General features: G+C 42.7%; 2 protein-coding genes across 6 annotated transcripts in view; one reads left to right on the top strand and one right to left on the bottom strand.

Moving 5' to 3' along the window:
- Positions 1–18,893, bottom strand: part of arhgef25a (Rho guanine nucleotide exchange factor (GEF) 25a) — a 144,053-nt gene that overhangs the window by 2,685 nt on the left and 122,475 nt on the right. For 3 of the 5 annotated variants that reach the window (XM_035739244.2, XM_035739247.2, XM_035739249.2), the window contains 3 exons: positions 18,539–18,789; positions 17,848–17,997; positions 13,028–15,717 (listed from right to left, as the gene is read on the bottom strand). In XM_035739244.2, coding sequence (XP_035595137.1) covers positions 15,586–15,717; positions 17,848–17,997; positions 18,539–18,789 — 533 coding nt within the window. In that variant the 3' untranslated portion in view covers positions 13,028–15,585. Of the gene's footprint in view, positions 1–13,027; positions 15,718–17,847; positions 17,998–18,538; positions 18,790–18,893 lie in introns of those variants that run through there. The other 2 variants (XM_035739246.2, XM_035739248.2) reach the window with 2 other exon arrangements.
- LOC118360115 (transcription factor Sp5) lies at positions 5,823–10,442 on the top strand. The gene is made up of 2 exons (XM_035739250.2): positions 5,823–7,643; positions 8,198–10,442. Exons 1-2 carry the CDS (start codon positions 7,590–7,592, stop codon positions 9,326–9,328), a joined length of 1,185 nt encoding a protein of 394 aa, XP_035595143.1. The 5' UTR covers positions 5,823–7,589; the 3' UTR covers positions 9,329–10,442.

The raw sequence follows: 18,893 nt of genomic DNA, 5'->3' as shown, positions 1-18,893 counted from the left end.
TTTGATGACCAGGTAAACAATAGATGTGGTAAATGAGTCAATGGACCACAGATGTTTTATTGACCAGATTGGCACACAATCAACAGAAATCTAACAAAGTATATATTAATCAAATATGTCATGATCTATGTAGTGTAACAGGCCCACATTGTGGTTACTAAAGTTAGATTTGGGTATATCTGGCTGTTTTCGCTGCATTACATGTAGAAGTTTTCCCTTTTAAGGTTTATAAGTGCTAAATGCTAACGCCCGTTCTTATAACTTGTTAGCATAGCTAGCATACAACAATCACTGGTAGTAGTCAGTCTTTTTAAACGGCAATGCAGTTGATTTGGTGATGATGACATGAACATGTATTGGGGTTGACATCCATACAGTATTATACTCTGATTTTCACCTCAACATAGTGTGGAATACACAAACAATAGCCTAAATGTAGGATCATTTTGCTAGGGGGCAATGAGGAGACTCTGGATCTTTCCCCCATGCGTTTCCATGGCAATTCCATTGTTTTGGTCGAGTTCGACCCATGTTGTCTGCAAAATGCTCTCATGGTCAACAGATCTGATCACGGACTGTTGGATATCAGCAGCAATAATGAATTGCATTTCAACTAATTACAGAATATACTTCTTCACAAGAATTTGTATTTTTTTTTAATTGAACCTTTATTTAACTAGGCAAGCCAGTTAAGAATAAATTCTTATTGACATTGACAGCTTACTCCAGTAACTGGAGTAACAGTAACTATCACAGTAACTGTTGCAATAAGTCCAACTACTAACAGATTGGATTAGTTTATAACAAATGTATTTGTCTTTATTTAGCATAAATCGATCAATGTGCATGCAAAAACACATATTGAAACAAACAGTAAAAAATAAATAAACCTGCAATAGAGCATGCTGGGAAATATGAAAATGATGGCCATGGTTTTTGAGAGTGTGTGATGTGATGATCGTATCTTTTTACATTCAAAATATTGGGTACAAAAATGTACCATTTTATAATAGATTATCCGCGCATGTACCCTACAGTACCATGTGAGATTACATGTGTACCTCTGAAGGTACATGATGTGTATTTTCATATTTTTGTACCCTAGGGAACAATACTGTACCCTAACCATACCCTTTTTTTCTGAGAATGTATACCCCTTTGATTAAAAACCTGTAAAACAAATTCTGCTGACGTTTTCGTGCCACGGTTTGCTACAAACAGAAGGGCTTACGATAGTTCTATGTTGTAGAAAGGCTAGAAAATACAATAATGCCCTATCACACAGTGGTGCAGAAAAAATGTGAAACAAAAACCACAAAGGTAACGGCTATAAAGAAGATCAGTTGCCTTTGTGCAACATTGCTATGAAAGGAAAAGACATGTTAACAATTCCATCAATCCAGCTCTCTTAGTTCCTCCATACAGTGCCCCTTCTACCTTCCCTAGATCTCTCTCTCTCTCTCTCTCTCTCTACTCCTTCCTTTCGTCTTTCGTCTCTGGGAGTACGGGTGCATGTCAAGCGATTGTTGAATTGAAATATTGATGTGGAGTATCAAAGCCGTGCGTAGCACTCCTGTGTTTCCAGAACTAACCGCAAGGCGCTTTGATCACACACTCCTGTGATCTGACTTCTGAAGTTGTTAAGAGTGCCGGAAAACAAAATGCAAACAAACTTCAAGTGCACCTGGTATTGATAAAAGTTTTCTTTGACAAGTGGAGATGTGTGCTGTCTGTCTGTGTCTGCCCAGGTGACTGAAGGCTGGATCTTGCATACATGCTAATAGACAGGTGTAGGGCCTAGTTGCACAGGTGTGGGAATTCTGGATTCCCTGATTATATTTTTTATTTTTTTATTTTCTTCATCTCTCTTTTCTACATCTGGATTCTGGAATTTAATCTTTCTGCCATTTCAATACTGTTTGTTTTTAGTATTTTGAGACCTATATTTCTCAGTATTTACATAGAAATCACTTCTAAAGATCATAAGAAAGATCATCATTTATTAAGCACTCTTTTGGGAAGTTGTTTTCGGAGTGACAAATTTAATTTCCCTGCAAAATATACTGAAATCCCCCCCGACTCTCCTCCCCACCACATCATAAGAGTCAGGAAAAAATGTCCCGATTGAACTTTAAAATGGTCATAATATTGCCTACTGTAAACTTCAGCTGTTGAAATTAGTCCTCCTTCCAATAATACAGTACTGTCATGGTAATTACACACCATATTGTCCCCTTTCTCTCCTTCTGAATGCTTCTAAAGTAAAGCAGTGCAGCCAAGCTGCAGGCTTTAAACCTTCTGTCTGTCTCCTGTCTCTTCCATTAGCCCACTGTTCGTCACATGAGGGTCATTTAGCCAACTTGGTGCTGTAAAACAGGAGCTTCTGACACAGGCTGCGTTCCAAAATGGAACCCTATTCCTATGCAGTGCACTACTTTTGACCAGGACCCATGATCTGGTCAAAAGTGGTGCACTATGTAGGGAATAGCCTGCCATTTGGGATATACCCATGGGCCACCAGTACAAAGGCAGTTCCTCTCCTCTGTCCTCTGTTATGTGGCTGTATGGCCTTTTAGGGTGCAGATGGTCATGACAGCTGGGACATTTTAGTGATCTGAGGGCTTTTAAACTGCCCCCCAGGCAAGATGATGAAATGGGAAGAAAAAAAAACAGCTTGACTAGCTACTAGAATATTCTTCATGCATTGTTTTGCGTGCTTTAAAGAGGGAATTGATCGGTGACAAAAACAGCATGGCTAGTGGTTTGTCATCTGTAATGGGTGAAAATTGATATTTTTGTTTCCTTATCGACGGAACAGATTGAAACTGAAAGGGCAATCCGGATTATTTACATTAACCCCCCTTTGTGTTTTTACACTGCTGCTACTCGCTGTTTATTATCTATGCATAGTCACTTTACCCCTACCTACATGTACAGTACATTACTTCAACTAACCTCCACACTTCTTATTACAGGTTTTTTACATTTTTTACTAGTTTATTTAGTGAATATTTTCTTACCTCTATTTTTTTAACTGCATTGTTGGTTAAATTCTCGTAAGTAAGCATTTCACGGTAAGGTTGTATTCGGCGCATGTGACAAACAAAATGTCATTTAACATCACAATATAGCAATGACCCTCAGCAAAAATCTATATGTCTCAGGTAGTTTGTGTCTAATATATCTCCTAAATGTGGATTTCATCAATTATCATTTCAGTTCAAATTCTTGAAATGTCTTTAAGAAAATATTATATTCGATAGGCCAGCCAAGACATTCTCAGCGTTGAAGTTGGTGGCCAGCTGCCTATCTGACCCTATGGGGTGGCTGGTAGCCTTGTGGTTAGAGCGTTGGACTTGTAAAGGTTGCAAGATCAAATCCCCAAGCTGACAAGGTAAAAAAAAAATATATATATATATATATATTAAATAATAATCTGTCGTTCTGCCCCTGAGCAAGGCAGTTAGCCTAGGAACAGTGGGCTGTCATTGAAAATAAGAATACGATCTTAACTGACTTGCCTAGTTAAATAAAGGCAAAATAAAATCAAAATCCAGCACATTCCTGAATGTTTACAGTCGTGAGGCCTGATTGCTTGCTATCACAACAGCTGTTTACTGAACACTGGGACCGCTCGCTCTCTGGAAAACACTCTCGTTGTCCCATGAAATAGTGTAGAAGGAAGCCTGCTTGCTGTATGTATCCAGGTCTATTTAAATGAGCTAACATGGGGAAGGGAAGGTAAGCAGTAAGCAGAGCACCACATGAGCATTGTTTTCACAGTTCAAAGTGAGGAGAGGGTACTTTGCACTTCAAAGCACCTCATCTGGGAGGGAGGGAGGGAGGGAGTCGGTACAGTGGGGAAGGGGGAGGCGGAGGGGGGGGGGAGTGGGGACAGGAAATAGGAATCAGGGTAATTAACAACTTGTGCTGGGTAATAAAGCAAGAGGAGACACAGAGCAGCAGCAGCCTGGGTACCTCAGAGCTTTGAAGATGGGACAGCACTAATATTTGATGTCTTCCTTCTTGGAAGAGCTCTTGCTCTCTTTGATTTGTTTGCAACTGGTTTTCCTTAAATCTTAAATGTTCTTTTTTATTTCTACCTTTTAAAAATCATGAATGATACTATTAGATTTTTTTTGAAAGGTTGCACGGGGGATTAACATTAAGAACATCTTCCTAATGTTGAGTTGTGCACCCCCCCCCACACCTTTTGCCCTCAGAACAGCCTCAATTCGTCGGGACATGGACTCTACAAGGTGCCGAAAGTGTTTCACAGGGATTCTGGCCCATGTTGACTCCAATGCTTCCCAGAGATGTGTCAAGTTGCCTGGATGTTCTTTTGGGTGGTGGACCATTCTTGATACACACGGGAAACTGTTGAGCGTGAGAAACCCAGCAGCTTTTCAGTTCTTGACTCAAACTGGTGCGCCTGGTGCACATACCATACCCCGTTCAAAGGCACTTAAATCTTTTGTCTCTCTCATTCACCCTATGAATGGCACACATACACAATCCATGTCTCAATTGTCTCAAGGCTTCAAAATCATTCTTTAACCTGTCTCCCCCCCTTCATAAAAATCCAATTGTATTGGTCACACACACACATGGTGAGCAGATGTTAATGCGAGTGTAACGAAATGCTTGTGCTTCTAGTTCCGACAGTGCAGTAATATCTAAAAAGTAATCTAACAATTCCCAAACAGTGACCTAATAGACACAAATCTAAAGGGAGGATCTACACTGATTGAAGTGGATTTAACAAATGACATCAATCGGGCATCATAGCTTTCACGTGGACTTACATGGTCAGTCTATGTCATGGAAAGAGCAAATGTTCCTAATGTTTTGTGTACTCAGTGCATATCCAAAGGTGGCAGATCATTTTCTTAGAGACCTTGGATTTCAAAGTGGAAAATACTCTGTTCCAAAATGTTGATTACAAATACTGTTTCACCAGGCAAACATAATTGAGTGCTGCATTTCTGAGGAAAGCTATATTAGCTTTTGTATTCAGGTGGCAAGCTACGGTTACAGCATATCTAATGGATATCTCGTACTGTTCAGAAAGGGTGGGTGGAACAAAACCTTTGAAAATGGAGCTGAATTGTCCTCCATCGGCTTTCCTCAGTCGAGGTCATTCGGAGATCAGAGCCAACCACACACTAAATGCATCACTTGCATGATCTTTGCCGAGGCTGTATATTCATGCGCCAATTAACAGATAATCTCTTGTCAAACCAAAATAAAATGATTGACATCCGTCATTGCATGAATCATTGCATTAGTATGGTATGAAGGCATGAGCTATAATTCACGGAAAGCTGTTTAAAAATAACGTTTTTATGTATTTCCTTTCTATGTTAGCCATGACCCTTTTTTTATTAGACCAATTGTAACACACTGTATGTATTAGAGGCAACACTGCCCCACACTTCTCCCCGCAAGCCCGTTTATATGCAAATGGTCAGGTAAAAATATCCTTCTCAAACGGCCATAGGTCAAACTTAATCAGTAATGGTTACTACCCTTATGCTTATGTATCTGACCCCTCAAATGAAGTTTATTTTCGGGAAAAAAATCGAGTTATTTTGTAAATAAGTAATATTACGTACTGTGTTGGTGTGGTAATAACTAGTTAGTAGAACCCTCGTTTTCCATTAATCAAAATACCAATAGGTCAGATTGAAATGACATTTGCCTCTTAATCTTTAATCTACATTTTGTTTGCCTGTCATGTTTTTCTAATGACGCAAACTTTTAAATCACAAAGTAACCGTTTGGAAATTATTGCTTACATGACAGGTATATGACTCGTGTATACATTTTGCTAAAGTGGTGTTAGGTATTCATTTAACACCGAACAAAGTCTGATCCTTTTCTGCAACGTTCTCTGCATTTTCTTTCATTGAGAACCGCCGAAATGTGCGAATAATGTGGTTCACAGCAAAAGAAGAGAGGCTCAGGCTTTGCTCTCCTATTTACATGAGAAATGAGCAGAGCTCCCGACTTGAATTCAAGCTCTTAACTTTGTAATGGTTAACAGATCTATAGAATTAGATTAACTCGCCCAATCTGCATGTATTAATGCAGTAGATCTGTAATGGCCTTTCCTTGACCCTGAAGGGTGAGGGAGTCACGCAGGGCAGGACCTATTTGACGTGTCACCTAGCAGTGAGTACTGGGGAGGCTTTGATTAGGTTTTATCAATTCGTTTTGTGAGGGAAAACATGTAATGTTATGGTCATGAGGGTGATGTGACATTCTTTACAGTCTGATCCCAAGTGAAGCCTGGGAAGGTGTAACCGTGAGAAAAAGGAGCGAGAACTGAAAGGACAAAGTTTAAAAGCGTTGTATTTGTTTCTGTGATGAAACATATTTGATTTGATCATGTATTGATTGCCCTTCTCCACCCCGGTATGATATATCACCAATGTATTTGACTCTGAATGCTCTGTGATGGGTGATTCATCTCATCTCAAAATAGCTTTGCATTTTGGTGCATTGAATAGAATTTAAGCCATGTATTTAGCGTGTAACTGCTCATGAACTGCTTATCATGAAGATCAAATAACAAGTGAAGACCCCACTTAATTTCAAGCGATGTTGCTGTAGACATTGCCGATAGTTCAGCAATTTAAGAATATTATATTTAGAATGCACAATAATAATTATTATTCCATTCGTGCAAATTGTGTTGTTCCAAGTACTGTAGGCAATAATAAATGGAGTGATCTTGGTTTAGATTTTTCTGTCTTCTAAACTATATTGATAATGTTATGTGCAGAAATGCCAAATGGTGATGCTTATTATTACGATCAGGCGTATTATTAACAATAGTAATAGCCTACACGTGTAATAAAGTTGCCCATTTATTTAACAAAATCCGCGTTGATATGCAGTTTATATGCAGAGAAAATCGAGAGCACATCCCTCCCTCAAATTGTACGATATTACTAAATACCTTTTTCACGCCTCAAAGTTTTTCAGAACAATTGAGGGAGGAGTTGTTTTGCAAGGTCAGCATTTGGTTGAAATTGAGTGCAAATTATGAGCAACCCTCTCCGTCAACCAACTATCAATGTAACCCCCTCCTCCCCAATCAACCCCCCTCCTCACATCTCCTCTCCATACTGGTTCTCATGGAGACCCCGTTGAGAGGACCTTGCCTCTTTATAAAGACAAGATACAACTCATGCAACTGCCTTTGAAATAATCCACAGGATTTCTTGCGATAGTCTCTCCTTCACTTGCACTTCAAAGAAGCCTTCTGCTCTGTGGCTGTATGCGACTGCTGGTGACTGAAAAGAGGACCCACATGAACTGGAATTAGTTTGGTCATTCATTCGGAGTCAGACTATTTTAAGCGTTTTAACCAAGCGGACTGAGGACCGGAGACTTGCCTTGCATGATACAGGATTACTTTGTTTCTGGATAGGACTGTTTCTAGTTTTAGGGTCAATCCAAGACCCGGGTGCTTGCTGCGCTTCTCTCCATCGACACCGCGCACCTTCCCTGGTAAACTCGTTCATCGCTGCCTTTCCGCGCAGCTCGTGTTGCAGGTGCGGAAACACAGAGCGCTTGGACAGATGGCTGCGCTGACGATACAACGGAATGACAACTTTCTACACACCTTTTTACAGGTTTGTAATCGTTTTGATACGAATCAATATAGGCACTTCTATACAGTTTATTGCGTCTGCATAAATGTGCGGCAATAATCTGTTCAGGTTAATAAATCTGCAGAGTTCTAAAATGTGATGTTCAATAGGCTGTATTCTCTGTCCCGTTTATAGCTAAGTAAATGTTGTATTATTTTAAAACCGGACAGAATGAAAGAGTGTTAGGAAGCTTTAAGTTGCGCAGAAACTGTATCATGATATAGTTGTAGTCAATAAATATTTGTGGATATTGTAGTTGACATTTGTATATGTAAAACTTCTGGTATCTGATATTCAAGAACAAATAAAAGTACCTCGTGAGAAATTACTGTTATTTGCACACTATACATTTTTTAAATACACAATAATCACTTGAATTGCTATGATTCCTGAAGTTTCACCAGACTTATTGTAAAAGCATCCTGTGACAACATGTGATGTAAAAAAAGTACTTTATGACAAAATGTGATAGATTGATTAGCCTGGGTCATTAAGTGTGAGTTAGTGAATTATGTTCTTTATCCATCTTCCACCAGGACCGGACCCCCAGCTCGTCCCCCGAGGGAGCCCCCAACGCTCTGTCCTTCCTGGCCACCACCTGTAGCCAGGCCTGGCAGGTGGGTGGCACGGTGGGCTCTGAGAGCTCCCAGTTCCCCTATGAGGGGGCGGTGGGGGTGAGCTCAGCCTCCGGGATGTTCCAGCTCTGGAGCAACGAGGTGGCGGTGGCCCCTAGTTCTAGTCTCAGCGCCTCCAGTCTCACTGCAGCCGCACATCAGATGACATTCGCGGTGCCCAAGGTCCAGTTCCCTGTTGGCCCTGGACAGAGTCTGCCTTCTGGCCTGGGTCCTCACCCGCACGCGCTCTACCATCACCACCACCATCACCACCACCACCACGAGCTGCCCCTGACTCCGCCGGCCGAGCCTCCCTCCGCCTACTCTTTCGAGCTCTCCCCCGTCAAGGTCCTCTCATCCCAGAGCCAGGGTCCCAATGGGCCGCAGTACTACCCCCAGCACAATGGCGTCTCTGTGGGACAAAACTTCCCCGGCTTCTTTCAGAACTCTGTATCCTCCGCCAGGCACCATCTATCCGGCGGACAACACCATGTAGGGGAGGAGGGCCAGCAGGGCTGGTGGAGCCTCCCCCAGACCACTGGCCACGGAAGCCCCACCAACCACCACCCCTTTTCCCTGGGCCGGCAGCTGGTCCTGGGCCACCAGCCCCAAATCGCAGCCCTCCTACAGGGCACCTCCAAGGGCCTGTTATCCTCCACACGCCGCTGCCGTCGCTGCAAGTGCCCCAACTGCCAGGCCAACGGCGGGGGACTCGAGTTTGGCAAGAAACGACTGCACATCTGTCATATCCCAGAGTGCGGCAAGGTGTACAAGAAGACGTCTCACCTGAAGGCCCACCTGCGCTGGCATGCCGGGGAGAGGCCGTTCATCTGCAACTGGCTGTTCTGCGGGAAGAGCTTCACGCGCTCCGACGAGCTACAGCGCCACCTCAGAACACACACCGGGGAGAAGAGGTTCGGATGCCAGCAGTGTGGGAAGAGGTTCATGAGGAGCGACCACCTCTCCAAACACGTCAAGACTCACCAGAGTAGGAAGAGCCGGTCCGGTGGGAACACGTCGGACTCTCTGTTGGCCAATATCAAGAGAGAGTAGAACGGACTAGAGGGGGGGATTCAATAGACTCTATATAGAGCCAAGTGACTGCAATATGTGATGATACTGTAACTGCCACAGACCCTCTGAGGGAGAGTGGTACGGACCACAAGGACAACCTATAGACTATTAACCTCTGTAGTCGTGACCATTTTCAGCCCGTCAACAAAATGCTTTTGAGAGATATTTCACAACAAGGGAAGCAAATCGAGTGGCGAGGTTCAGGATTGTGATATATGGAGACAGAGCGTTCACTGGGCATTTCTAGGTGTCGCACAAAAAAAAGGATCTCCTATAGCAAGGGGGTAGCCACTCTTTACCTTTGATGGTGACATTATAACCTGGTTCCCACATTAATCAGCTGTCAAATGTCCACGGTCAAATCAAATCAAAGTTTTGGTTGGTCACGTGCACACGGTACAGTGAAATGCTTGCTTGCTAACTCAACAATGCAGTACCATAATATCAATCAAGAATCAAATGCCAACGACAAAAGTCCAAAAATAACATAAAAACTAGTGTTAAAGGTAGGTACATAATAGAATATACAGTATGATAGATTTTTTTTTTCAAAACGAAGACTGTTTTTAAGTAGTAAAGTGGATAGCAGGTTGAATAGATAGAGGTCTTCATTTTATTTTTGATTTAATTTGTAATATTGAAATATAAATCATTCCGCAAATTTATGTAACATGCAAGTGATCCACTTTCTGCATGTTTCATCTTTTAGAATCTGGAATTCAGAAACATTTTTGATAATGGAATGTGAATTACATGAGGAAGAAAATGTATCTGAATTTAAGTATACCACATGTCGGTTGATTTTTAAGAAATTTGCTGTTTGGCCAAATGTATATATTGATCTGTCGGTTGCTTGTGGGATCAGTGTTATAATGTTTTATTCATGGATATATAAACCCCTATCTCAGTTTCATCTGTTGCTGAAATGGATTCTTGTTATTTAATCAGAATGTGAATTGCCATTCCTATGTGTACAAACCACAATTTGTTGGAAGACTTTGTAAATAATGTATCACTTTCACAGACAACTTAATTGAAGTTAAGACTGCATGTACATTTTAATAAACGGGAATTCCTTGCTAAAGCAAATATATATTCAATGTTATATGTTATTTTCTCAGAGTGATAGTGTGAGACTCAAATGTTTTTTATGCCTTCTTCCACCTAATGCAGTGAACGGCATTCTAGTCAACCGAAATATCTAACGTTTCATTCAAATGTAATTTCATTGTATTCATTCAGAATACAACTGGTGGGTCATTGTATCATTGAAGTGTGAAGCAAACACCTCTTACAAATGGGGAGTGGAGGGGATGTTCAAAGATTGCACACCTCAAAGTAAACAGGGAGAGACCACCATTGACTGGGGACGGGTTGCTGTTTGTGGGAGACGGGGCAGTTTGGGGTGGGCCTTCTGCAATCAAGTTCACAGTCATGTGGCTTTAATGGCTGTTTTCTTTCTCTGAATGGAGGAGATTGAGACAACAGATGCAATGGCCCTCCACTCGACGGGACTCCCCCCCGTGAATAGGACCCCTGTTGCTCAGACCCCTCCCCCCCAGTGGTGACAGGAAAGCCCTTTGATTTTGAAAGTTAATACCTCTCTCACTCCTCTCTTCTCCAGCCCCCTATATATCACAGTCGTGTTACGTTCAGCCCTGCTTTACTGCCTAGGGTGACCTTTTATTCTGAGGGGAACTAACCAACTAACAATCCCTCTTGGTGATAGGAACTCCCTTTGATTTAGCCCCGTGAAAGTTAATACTCTTTATATACCCCCCTTGCCCCCCTTGCACGCATATATCCCAGGCATCTTACAATCAAGACCTGCTCTACTCTACAGCTCAGGACCAGGACAAGTGTTTATTCTGAAGAACAGATTTCTGGTGTCCCTTCTTGTCCAGGCGTTATCTCTTTTGTGCATTTCCACACAGAGTTTTACCCAAAAGGCTCTACATGGGCCGGCACCCGTGTCTCATTTGACCATGGCTCCCGAGGACCTGCCAGGCCTACTGCTACTTATCAGTTGTCATTTACATTACAATGGCTAACAGGGAACTTTAACACCTTCTCATAAAGCAACTGTTTTGATCATGCAAAAGGTTGTTGATTATGCTTTTCACAGGTCCTCACTGTCAGCCCGAGATATGGAAACACAATGTCCCTAGTATAACATAAGGGTATATACACTAGTGTAACACTGGTGTTACAGTCGAAAAGCAGCATTTGTCTTCAGGGGCTGTTCGAAGGGTACTTTCTTTAGTTTAGGCTGGGGTATGTGGCACTAGAATTAAAAAGGTGGGACCTTCTTCCTTGCTATTTTTGTATATATGAGCAGGGTTAGGTCCTTTTTCCTTTTAGGGTTTATTTTCAGATTAGAATATATATATACCCCGTTGTCCTGGCTAAAATCCCAATCTGGTTCTCATACAGTTGAAGTCGGAGGTTTAAATACACCTAGGATGGAGTCATTTAAAACTGTTTTTTCAACCACTCCACAAATTTCTTGTTAACAAACTATAGTTTTGGCAACAATTGTTGACAGACAGATTATTTCACTTATAATTCACTGTATCAGAATTCCAGTGGGTCAGAAGTTTGCACACACTAAGTTGACTGTGCCTTTAAACATCTTGGAAAATTCCAGAAAATGTTGTCATGGCTTTAGAAGCTTCTGATAGGCTAATTTACATAATTTTAGTCAATTGGAGGTGTACTTGTGGATGTAGTTCAAGGCCTACCTTCAAACTCAGTGCCTCTTTGCTTGACATCAAGGAAAAATCAAAAGAAATCAGCCAAGACCTCAGAGAAATAATTGTAGACTTCCACAAGTCTGGTTCATCCTTAGGAGCAATTTCCAAACGCCTGAAGGTACCTCGTTCATCTGTACAAACAATAGTACGCAAGTATAAACACCATGGGACCACGCAGCCGTCATACCGCTCAGGAAGGAGACGCCTTCTGTCTCATAGAGATCAACGTACGACCTCAATCGGATAGAAAATGTGTGGGCAGAACTGAAAAAGCGTGTGCGAGCAAGGAGGCCTACAAACCTAACTCAGTTACACCAGCTCTGTCAGGAGGAATCGGCCAAAATTCACCCAACTTATTGTAGGAAGCTTGTGGAAGGCACCCAGAAGTGTTTGACCCAAGTTAAAAAATTTAAAGGTAATGCTACCAAATACTATTTGCGTGTATGTAAACTTCTGACCCACTGGGAATGTGGTGAAAGAAATCAGAGTTGAAATAAATAATTCTCTAAAGTATTATTCTGACATTTCACATTCTTAAAATAAATAAGTGATCCTAACTGACCTAAGACAGGGAACTTTTACTAGGATTAAATGTCAGGAATTGTGAAAAACTGAGTTTATATGTATTTGGCTAAGGTGTATGTGAACTTTCGACTTCAACTGTACCATCATGGCCACCTAATCATCCCCAGCTTCCAGTTGGCTCATTCATCCCTCCTCCTCTCCCCTGTAAATATTCCTCAGGTTGTTGCTGTAAATGAGAATATGTTTTCAGTCAATTTACCTGGTAAAATAAGAGTAAAATAATATAGATCTGATTTGTTTATTATTCCCATGTATTAATACTCGTGATATATTTCGATATATATTCAGATCATCTCAATGTTAGAGGGATATACTTTCAGAAATGACATAAAATAGACAATTCTTAATTCAAAGACTTTTTATTTGATATAATACAACCGATTCTATTCAGTCAAACATGGCATCATTATAGCCCTTATCCTGCTCTTTTTCTTTAGTTATCTTCATTTCTGTAAGGGTATTCCTTCATATTTAAGTAACATGCACAAAATGCAATAATCGTCACTATGACGTCCACTTTACAAACAGCACCCCTTAGTCCACGATCACTGGGGAGTTGAGATGGAGTTTTCGGGACCAAACTTTTTATGTTCTGAATTTAAACAGTCACTGTAAATTGAGATATTTTAAACAGATTTAGCTTTTGAGGGGGGGGGGGGATTGTAACTTGAAAACATTGATCGTTGATGCAGCTGTCTAATCTCCAATGACTGCCATCTGTATTTGAAAGCCTTACACTGACCTCTACTGGTAACAGAGAAGAATTCACCAAGAGCTGAAATCATCTCTTCTATCTCTTCTCGTTTTACAGTCGTTGTTGTTGTTGTTCTATTCAGAAGATGAAAGATCGGGCATTGAAGTAAAAAATCACAACTACATGTATTTGATTTTTGATGTGTAAAAAAAACAAAACAACAGTTGGCAATATATTAGAGTAGCAGTATGAACCGAAGTACAAGAAGTACTAAAATAACCCGCCTTTGGCAAAAGTCTCACTTTGATGAGCACAGAGCATGCAGATGAAGCACTTGATATCCACAGTGTCAACTGATACAACAACCCAAGTAGTTAACTGTCTCTAAACTGCTGTCCTTTATCTAAGAACCAGAGATGTAAGCCTGAGCCAGGTGTATGGCGTGTACTAACGTGCTGGAGTAGCGAGAGCCAACAGAGATCATTGGATACAGCAGAAGGCTGTGGCACATCGCCATTGGACTTCAGTGACAGACTGTGTGACACCATACCACATTTCAATACCACCCCTTCATGTCTCCTGTCGTCAAGAAAACATATGTTTGAAATACCAGCCGGTCTCCGTCCCCTAGCGTTCTCGTCGGGCTGGCTATGGCATGGCCACCACTCTCGCCACATCTCAATGAGTTTTTCCTCGATTCCTTGTGTCCTCTCCACCCATCCTCTCCCCGTCTCTTCGCTCCCAACGTAATCATGTCCTCACTTCCCTTTGACTTTTAGAGAAAGAGACAGAGAAAGGGTGGGAGCAGAGAAGGAATCAAAGGAAAGACCATTAAGTCTGAAGTGACAGTAGAGTGACGTCATGCCTGTAGAGTGTCTCCAGGCGGCTCCCTCACTCCTTTTTAGTCTGGAATCTCCAGATCAAACAAGAGACCACTTCGGGTCAAACGGAATAAGAGAACATGGGAGAGTTCTCTCGTTCTCATCCACCGGAAACACTCTCTGCGGTAAGAACCATTATGTTCCATGAGAGATGAATCCAATGTTCCACATATATACAGATCAAATGCATTTGCTGTTATCCCGTCCTCTCTCCTCAGTGTCTACAGAGAGTCACGCAATGTATACGCTCAGTGGAGGAATGACTTCATGTTTTAAACAGCCTGAGAATAGAAGTAGTTGTCGGAAGAATCCAGCAGTGTGAGAGAAAAGTAGAAAGTCGAATGAAAAGTAGAGCTCCTCAGATCCATGTTTGTTTACAAGAAGAGAAGCCGCCAATCCTGTACACACACACACACAAACAATTTACGCACATATTTACACACACACACACACACACAGACGCATTTCACCCACACATGCACACACAGACGCATGTTGCGCACATTCGCACACACACATGCCTGCAGCGTGCGCACTCACACACAGACACTTCTCCAGTGACCTCCCCAATCAGGAATGGACATTTTTTTCTTCCTTTGAACAAATCCCACAGCCCCCTGACAAACAGCACAATATATACTGTATAGAAATTCTCCAAAATGGAAAAGGAAACAAGCAAAGTCCTCATAATGAAACAAGCAAAGTCCTCATAAAAAAACAAGCAAAGTCCTCATAATGAAACAAGCAAAGTCCTCATAATGAAACAAGCAAAGTCCTCATAATGAAACAAGCAAAGTCCTCATAATGAAACAAGCAAAGTCCTCATAATGAAACAAGCAAAGTCCTCATAATAAAACAAGCAAAGTCCTCATAATAAAACAAGCAAAGTCCTCATAATGAAACAAGCAAAGTCCTCATAATACCTAATGTCCATTGAGTGTCCTTCGTAACCTCAGCCATTGCAACATCTAGCTGGGTGCCACCCATTAGTGGTGCCACGCAGAGGCACGTCTTCAACCTCAAATCACATCGCTCGGAAAAAATCAGATGAAAGGCGTATACTGTATATTCCGTTAGGACCATGGTTTATGTCTCTCAGACTGTCGGTGAACCGCCGGGTAACAGTCCGAAAAAGCAGTAGCAACAGTCCAGAAGAGCAGTCTCCATCCAGTCCTTGCTCCTTACAGAAGCACCCCATCCACCTTCAAAAGGACCCTTAAGTTAACGATAGCATCAACATATGGTAAGCCTAGAGGAGGCTCTCCTCCTTTCTCTCTGTAGCTGTGGTGGTCCGTGAACCTCCTTCCTCCTAGGGGTCAGGGTTCATAGGTCATCTTCATTGAGCTGGGCCAGGTTGCTGGAGCGCTTGCCGGCCAATGGACCAGAGACAGATCCAGGAGGAGGTACAGCCTCACCAGGCAGGCCCCTGGTACTGCAGCCCTCTCCTGCGCTCTGCTGGGGGGAGAGGAGGAGACACAGATTCAAATATGCTTCAACTTCATAGGTAGATTTCATGAAATGTAGCTTAAATAGCCGTTTTTCCCAAAGAGAGGCACATGCCTCACTTTAGCCATTGTGTATAACTCTGGGGAGAAATCTTAGATGTCAGTAGATATCTTTTTTTTTAGGGGGTATTTAGGGCAAAACGTTAACGAATAAAGATGTTTTGCAAATGAGCTACTACGCTGAACAAAAAGGTCCTTGCGACATGGGGCCATGCATTGTCGGTGAGGACGGCGGAGCAATGGCACGTCCACGAGCCTCAGGATCTCATTCAAATTGCCATCGATAAAAATGCAGTTGTGTCTGTTGTCCGTAGCTTAAGCCGGCGCACACCATAACCCCACCGCCACCATGGGGCACTGTTTACAACGTTAACATCAGCAAACTGCTCGCCCACACGACGCCTTACACGCTGTCTGCCATCTACCGGTACAGTTGAAGCTGGGATTCACCCGTGAAGAGCAGACTTCTCCAGCGTGTCTGTGGCCATTGAAGGTGAGCATTTGCACACTGAAGTTAGTTACGACGCCAAACTGCAGTCAGGTCAAAACCCTGGTGAGTATGGCGAGAAGGCAGATGCGCTTCCCTGAGAAGGTTTCTGACAGATTGTTGAGAAATTATTTTGTGCAAACCCACAGTTTTATTCGCTGTCTGGGTGGCTGGTCTCAGACGATCCCGCAGGTGAAGAAGCTGGATGTGGAGGTCCTGGGCTGGCGTGGTTCCACGTGGTCTGCGGTTGTGAGGCCAGTTGAACATACTAACAAATTCTCTAAAACAACGTTGGAGGTGGCTTATGGTAGAGAAATTAACATGAAATGATCTGGCAACAGCTCTGGTGGACATTCCTGCAGTCAGCATGCCAATTGCACGCTCCCTCAACTTGAGACAGCTGTGGCATTGTGTTGTGTGACAAAACTGCACATTTTAGAGTGGCCTTTTATTGTCCCCAGCAATAAGGTGCACCTGTATCATGATCATGCTGTTTAATCAGCTTCTTGAAGTGCCACACCTGTCAGGTGGATGGATTATCTTGGCAAAGGAGAAATGCTCACTAAAAAGGATGTAAACAAACTTGTGCACATAAGTTAAGAGAAATAAGCTTTTTGTGCATCTGGGATCTTTTATTTCAGCTCATGAAACATGGGACCAACATTTTACATGTTGCGTTTATATTCTCGATCAGTATATGTCAGCGACAGCCATAATGTGATTTGTTTTTCTGTTTACTATATATCCGTCACAACAACACAATGTGCAAATTCCACCATGAGAGGGAGAGGGAGAGAAAGAACAATTAGGCCATTGATCGGCATCTCTGACTTCCGTGTCTGGGTGAGGCTATTTCCTGTTTATGTACCCATAGGCCCCATCCAGCCCGAGTGAATACATAGAACAACTGCCTATAGTCAGAACAAATAGGTATGTCGGCTCCACTCGCTAAGTGCAAGCAGAGATGGTCTATACTTGATACAAGTGCATAGTGATAACAGAGGGTTGTGTAGTTAATGGGTAGGTCCAAGGTTAAGACACTCAACAGCGGCCAACAACAGGAGACGATTTCTGGTTTCAGACAAAACTCCTCTGCAATATTCAAAAAGAAAATTTAATTCTGAAAAATAATTCTCTCTTCTGTTTGGCCAACAGAGGAAGTAGTAGCCCGTCTATCATTATGACGCAAATTCCTTCTTTACGTTCCCCCTCTATTGTACAAATGTTTGCCATTTACTAAAGCCTTTCATATTTTAATGAACATAAATGACCATATAAGAATATGATCATTATTCCGCCATACAATCAACCGTTATTTCTTATTTAGTCCCCCAGCAGATTCCCCTGGTTTGTTTTCCTATTCATATTGTTGACGTCAGTGATAAATCATGCCTACAATAAACCTAAAGAGCAGATTGAGATGTAAATCATGTAATTACAGCATGCGTTCCCATAATGGAGAATAGTTTTGTGTCCTTGCGTGTGTTTATTTCTGTGCTGTGTGCTGTGTGCATGTGCACGTTATGTGTGTCTGTGCGTGTGTGTGTGTGTCTGTGCGTGTGTGTGTGTGTGTGTGTCTGTGCGTGTGTATACCTGTGTGCTACGCAGCCCGCTGGACCCCGCTTGGCACTGCAGGGAGGTCTGGGTCTGAGAGTAGTGAGACAGACCAGACGGGTCAGTGAAAGCCAGCTGGACGTGAGATGGCGAGACTGTTGTCTGCGAGTTCCTACTGACCAGAGGAGACTGCAAACACACACACACACACACACACACACACACACACACACACACACACACACACACACACACACACACACACACACACACACACACACACACACACACACACACACACACACACACACACAACTAAACATTAGATACGGAGAGCTGATAGCCAACAGTTGATTGTTTTTTATTTTATTGTTGCATGAAAAGAGTTTCTCATGAGATCTCAGATTATTTCAGATTTGGATTTAATTGAAGGATTCCTAATCCAGACATGTAGTCTGTAGAGGATATGTGGTCTAACGTAGCCTAAGGCGGGAGGAGGGGGGGGGTGTACACTCGGTCAGGCTTGGCTGGAGCACATTCCAGTCCGGCAAGCTAAACGGGGATGGCATTGTCTCGTTGTTTGTGGTCAAACAGAAGCAGTGTTTGGCCCCTGACTGCTGTAGGTAACTGAAGTGTATGATGTGTGTGTGACTGGGCCCTTTACCTCCGGCAGTGTGTGTGTATGTGTGTGTGTGTGTGTTGTCTATGAGTATATACAGTGTGACCTTACCTCCCGGGGAGTGTGTGTCTCAGCGGGGCCCTGGAGGCCCGTTCCCTGACCCCCCTGGCTGGGCAGGTAGAGGGTGGGGAGGGAGGTGTTATAGGACCGGAGCCAGGGCAGGCGCTGGCGGTCGATGGAGGCTGAGGAGTGGGGGCGCAGGGGACTGCTGGCCGAAGACAGGGGGGCTCTCATACTCCGGCCCAGGCTGTTAGACTTGTTGGTTCCCTCTCTGCGCTGGTACTCGATGGGAGACTGGAGGGCTGGGTGAATTCATGGTACAAGACAGAGAGAGATGATTTAGACCAGGCAACATTTCATTTTGGGACACAATGTTTGTCAAAATATTAGCGTTGGTCTTTGTGGT

Source organism: Oncorhynchus keta, chromosome 27 (assembly GCF_023373465.1).
Source record: "Oncorhynchus keta strain PuntledgeMale-10-30-2019 chromosome 27, Oket_V2, whole genome shotgun sequence".
Lineage (NCBI taxonomy): Eukaryota > Metazoa > Chordata > Actinopteri > Salmoniformes > Salmonidae > Oncorhynchus > Oncorhynchus keta.
Note: the sequence above shows the minus strand (reverse complement) of the source record. Positions and strands in the feature narration are given on the sequence as shown.